At 37.4% G+C, this 5,020-nt stretch overlaps 1 protein-coding gene across 1 annotated transcript; it reads left to right on the forward strand.

Moving 5' to 3' along the window:
• The first annotated feature begins 270 nt into the window (after positions 1–270).
• Positions 271–4,508, forward strand: LOC139457604 (uncharacterized). Its single transcript, XM_071238962.1, has 7 exons — positions 271–477; positions 1,228–1,527; positions 2,152–2,271; positions 2,777–2,841; positions 3,414–3,474; positions 3,769–3,846; positions 4,414–4,508. The coding sequence occupies exons 1-7, from the start codon at positions 312–314 to the stop codon at positions 4,506–4,508; spliced, it is 885 nt and encodes a 294-aa protein (XP_071095063.1). The 5' UTR covers positions 271–311.
• The last annotated feature ends 512 nt before the right edge of the window (positions 4,509–5,020 follow it).

The raw sequence follows: 5,020 nt of genomic DNA on the forward strand, positions 1-5,020 counted from the left end.
TGGAGTTTAAAACACAATGTACTTTTGTACTATACTATCAGTTTTTGCTCATACATTAAGAATAACCTTGACTGATAAAAAATGAATGAATGAAACAAAACGTATGCAAACCTTGATTTTATAAATTGTTTTAGAACAGGGTCACTCTTTTCATGGGGTAGTTTAATGTTTAATGTTTAATATTGCACATCGTTCTTCATGTTTGTATTACAGATTTGGACGGACTGCAGTTGAAGTTTGACAAGGTAGAAACACAGGGGAATACCTCAGTAACCGTGACCTGCAATGTTGAGAGCAATCCCACTGCTAAGATGACAGTGGAGAACATTGACAGTGAGGCACAACCAACTTTTGGAGTTGCAAATAGCCTCACCTTCACAACAAAGACGCATTGCCTACGAAACATGTTTCGTTGCACAGCTGAGAACTATCAAACAGGCATGCAGCTATCCACAGTGGAACGGTTAAATCTTGTGTGTAAGCAGCATTTCGAGTGTCTTAGAGTTGTGAATGCATTATGTATTCTTTGGCATATGATCCGGTCTTAAAATTTTGTAATTGCCGCACTCAGCAATATTCCTGCTGCATTACAGTGACCGGAAGAGTTGTGACGCATGGCGATATTCAAACATCTAAGTCTCACCTACAGTTTGTTACTTTTTCTTGTCAACGACGATACAAGTATTGTATATACTTTGATAAAAGGTATAGCTCTCATATCAAATTATACAGCGTCTAATTGGATAAAAATCGAAAACAATTGGAAAATTTTCTTCCTTACTGAGGTGTTATATTTGTGTCTGTTCAACATGCATGATTCTGTTTGTTCCTTTTTAAGTAATGATTTTTAGAAAGGGGTGCGTACATAACTCACATTGATTGATAAACCAACAATGACTATCTGGAACTGTGTGCGTAATAATATGCATCCCAACTGAACTGTCAGGTAAATGTACCTCAGAGCATACAGAGACATGTATAAATTGATACCCTACCGGACGCTGGGGTGGATGAACTGCAAGTTTATGTTTAAAAATATCCCCTTCAGATCCCCTTTATGATACAAGAAGGGGTGACTTAACATTTCATATATAGAATAATACCTACAGTTCTATCTGGCTTGCAAACGAATTGTCAAGGTTACCTGTCTGAGAGCGTATAACAATAAGACATATTGTCATCCGACCAGTTGATTGTCATCTTATCTCTTATCATAATTGTATTCAGGTTCCCCACGTCATGACTCTAGAAAGCAATCAACCAACATGATAACGGGAAAACTCAAGACTACTGCTTCACTGACTGCAGATGTCATAGCCAACCCATTACCTAACTTTACCTGGTATCATTATCAAGGGATGACCCCAGTACCGGTTGTTGTTGGAAAAGACAAGGTTGTCCTCACTAACGGTCTTCAGTCTGTTTTGAAAGTGCACATAAAACGTGACGAGGATTACGGAATTTATCGTGTTGTCGTTCAGAACAGTGTGGGGACCACTTCTCTTTTCTTCAGTTTAACAAATGATGGTGAGTTCGATGTTGAGATGTTCACAGAATGTGATGTTGTAAAACTGAAACTTACCCCATTATGTAAGGTCTAAAATTTAAACATTTTCATTTACAAACATACCGGGGAGAAAGCAATCTCTAAATGGCCAAGCTTATCTTTTCTTCTAAATTTTCTCACCTCAAGCTCTTAATTGACTGGCAGGCGAATACGTGTTTCTTAAAACCTGATCAATTCAAAACAACTAGGATGCCAAAATAGTGTTTTTTTAAATATTATATCTTGGGAATCTAGACTTGGTGAAATAAAAATATTGTTTTGCCTTCATATGCCACAAATACATGAATGGATCGATCCGAATCGGAAGTTGATATATTCGACCAGTCATGTTTTCCCACCAAATGTATTTCAGTTCATGTCACTCATAATCCAAAGGCATAGTAATGTGTGGAATCTTGGGGCATTGGGAACATGCTCCAAAATATTGATGTTTTTTACTCACAGTTCACAACTAAGAAGTGTACTTTATGTGTGATGCATTTTGAGTTTTATACAACTGTCAAATGAATGTACTTGGATTTCATCCTCTCGAGTGAATGTAGAACTTGTTCCAAAATCCAAAGTGTGTACACTAGTCGTTTCAGTGCTGACACCGGAGACCCCATCATGGAACATCCTCCCTGTAGCTGCCGGTGAGGGAGTTGTCATTGTGATGCTGATTGTGGCAATCGTCGTCATAGTATACAGACGAAGTCTCTTTAAAGGTGCATATATCGGTATCAATGCATGTATTGTGTTATGTCAGGCAGAACGACCTCGCAAAGCGCCCAGTGTTTTAGTTTCAAGGATACACACTTCCAAGGTTTCTCTGAAATAAATAATTCGGCATGTATGGCAAGCATATGTTAGATTGCAACCGATGTTCATTTGTTTGAATACCAGTTTCAGGCAATCACTTTTACGGGGGGAGGGTGGTTGGTGGCATTTGGTTGTTCAAAATGTAACATTCCTTTGAAACAGAAACACTACAGGATGACATAACGAGAATTATTTGTGTTTTGTGAAGGCTAGCTCTCATGTTTTCCACACGGAATTGAGATCACAGTAATCGAAGAAATTAAACTAATTCTCTCGTTGACAGGGGTAAAAATAAAAATGAGAATCATAGAGTATATACAGAGTATGAGGGATTTTCAACAGTAACTTGGCAGGAGTACCTCTTCACAGCTTGGACAATGCGTCATTTAAACCATATACATATTGTTTCAGTTGGTTTAAAGAAAGGTGGTGTTGATTCCAGCGGCGAAACAATAACGGGTCAACGACAAGATGATGTAAGTAATGGCTCTTGTGTTGCTTGGAACTTATACAAATACATGCATATACAAATACATCAATTGTAATCTTTTATTAATTAATTACTTATATATATAACCCCCGCTAAAAGAATCGTGAACCATACAGAGAAGTATGTACGTTAAGAAGAGATGTTTCCAAAGTGTACTATTTGATGAGACAGCTAACAATCGGCAAAGTGTCACCATAGGTGTTTTTATTTTTATAACTATATGTTGCATGTGATTTTTTTACATGAACTTTACACACTAATCCTGCATGAGACAAATGGTGTATCTCGAGTCATGGATCTATGACGTCACATGTGATACGCTCATGAGCGTCGGTTCAGACAATTTAACATTTTGTTCGTTTGTGCATGGAATCAATCAAATATATCTTGAATTGAGTATTTCTTCATATATTAACCAATATGAATATATTAGCGTTTCGTGTGACGGGGAGTACACATACTCAGAAGGTAGGGTATGAAGGTATTGTTAATATAGCAACAAATGTCCCGGATAATTCTGTAGAAGGTGTCCAAAAATTACCAAAATATGTTTTACAGAGTTGTCAACGTGGACGGGAAGTGGATGGCACCTTGCCTGCTGAGACAAATACGTATTCAAGTTCGTAATAATCACAGTTATCATGGCCCTATGGAACATGATTTGTCTTTGCAAGAAACCAGTTAGAAAAATAACAAACTTACTTATGCCTTGAAACGACATCATTGTCTACAGAGTAAAACGTTATTGATATCTATTCAAGGCAAGCATATTCACATTGGCGCCAAATAATAAAACCAAGATCATTTAATGCAATAAAATTTGAGTAACAGGATGAGTTACGACGGTTCATGTTATTCGATAATTCCTTTATTTAATATTTCCTCACAATATTTGCTCTATATGTTTATTCAGGTGTTGAAACGGAGGCTGACAAACAGACATATACAGAACTAAGGGAATTTGAAACGGTCGGAGATTCACCCACGCAGGGTAAGCTGAAGGCAGACATACATACTTGTCTCCACTGTAAGTTTATTATATCTTTTGAATGTTGGAGTTTTACAACACTGCCTTTAAGATACGAGTACGAATGCACCCATTGCTTAGAAGTGTCCAACGCATATTTATGTAAAAGATATCTTAAAGAGATTAATCATGTGGAGCATGGTTTTCCTATTAGGGGAGCGAGTAAGGGTCATATTGATATGCATGATGCGTTCTTTTGACGAATATCAACACTACAAAGATCATAGCTACTTTACTGGTGGTATTACACATGGAAGTTAACCAGTTGTGACTGTGCCAGTCGTACAGGTCCTATTGCGTCGGCTGCACGTGCTAACCGTACCATTCCACCCCAGAGGAAAAGTAGTCTTTTTCCCCAGGTCCCGCAGACACCATGGCATGATTCAACCTTAGCACTACTTGCTATAAGGATTTAGGGACCCCCAGTTATGCATTGCCTCGTGTTGTCTTTTCTGTTATGAGAGGATCACTTATGAACATTTTATTGTTATCATAAATGATATCATTTAATAATGAACGTTTTCTTTGTAGGTGATTCTTCCTATGAGAGTCTTCACGAGAGAACACCACAAGTATATGAAGACATTAAAAGACCGACTCTTGTTAATGGAAAAGAAACAAACTGAGGTAAATACACATATTATCGTTCCACACGATGCTATTGAAGTGTAAATTAGAGTAAATATTATTTTTAAAGTCCGGTCTATATTTGTGAATATTACACTGATTATCGTTTTTACCTGTGTCATAATTACCAGTCTCCTTTCAGGTAATCAAGGACGATATGAAAACGCAAGGCGAGAGTCGACTGACTGCAAAAGGACATTGATGTCCAAGTGAACTTCACATGTCTGTTTAAAACGTCATGGCTTCGAATTGCTCTTCTGCTTATTCAATGACGACGCGTCTAACTGTATATGCCTTCATGTTTATCGTGAATTGTCACCAGTAAATGAATGAGTAATGTTCTTGCAAGATTATATATCAAATACACGATTAGTTTAAATCTGAAAAAAATATTGTCCTGTCCTAGCTACATCCTAAGATAAGTACACAGCTATACCGTCCAGATGAGGATTACTTAAACAGAGACAGAAAGAAGGACAGAAGAACTGAGGAAAGAAAGTAATGATTTAGG

Source organism: Haliotis cracherodii, unplaced genomic scaffold (genome assembly GCF_022045235.1).
Source record: "Haliotis cracherodii isolate W230 unplaced genomic scaffold, xgHalCrac1.p SCAF_12, whole genome shotgun sequence".
Lineage (NCBI taxonomy): Eukaryota > Metazoa > Mollusca > Gastropoda > Lepetellida > Haliotidae > Haliotis > Haliotis cracherodii.

Excerpts from the sequence above, each read along its gene's own strand:
- LOC139457604 (XM_071238962.1), top strand. The coding sequence starts at position 312 with ATGACAGTGGAGAACATTGACAGTGAGGCACAACCAACTTTTGGAGTT. Across the intron at positions 2,842-3,413 it reads CGGGTCAACGACAAGATGAT|AGTTGTCAACGTGGACGGGA; the intron begins GTAAGTAATGGC and ends TATGTTTTACAG. Across the intron at positions 3,475-3,768 it reads TGAGACAAATACGTATTCAA|GTGTTGAAACGGAGGCTGAC; the intron begins GTTCGTAATAAT and ends ATGTTTATTCAG.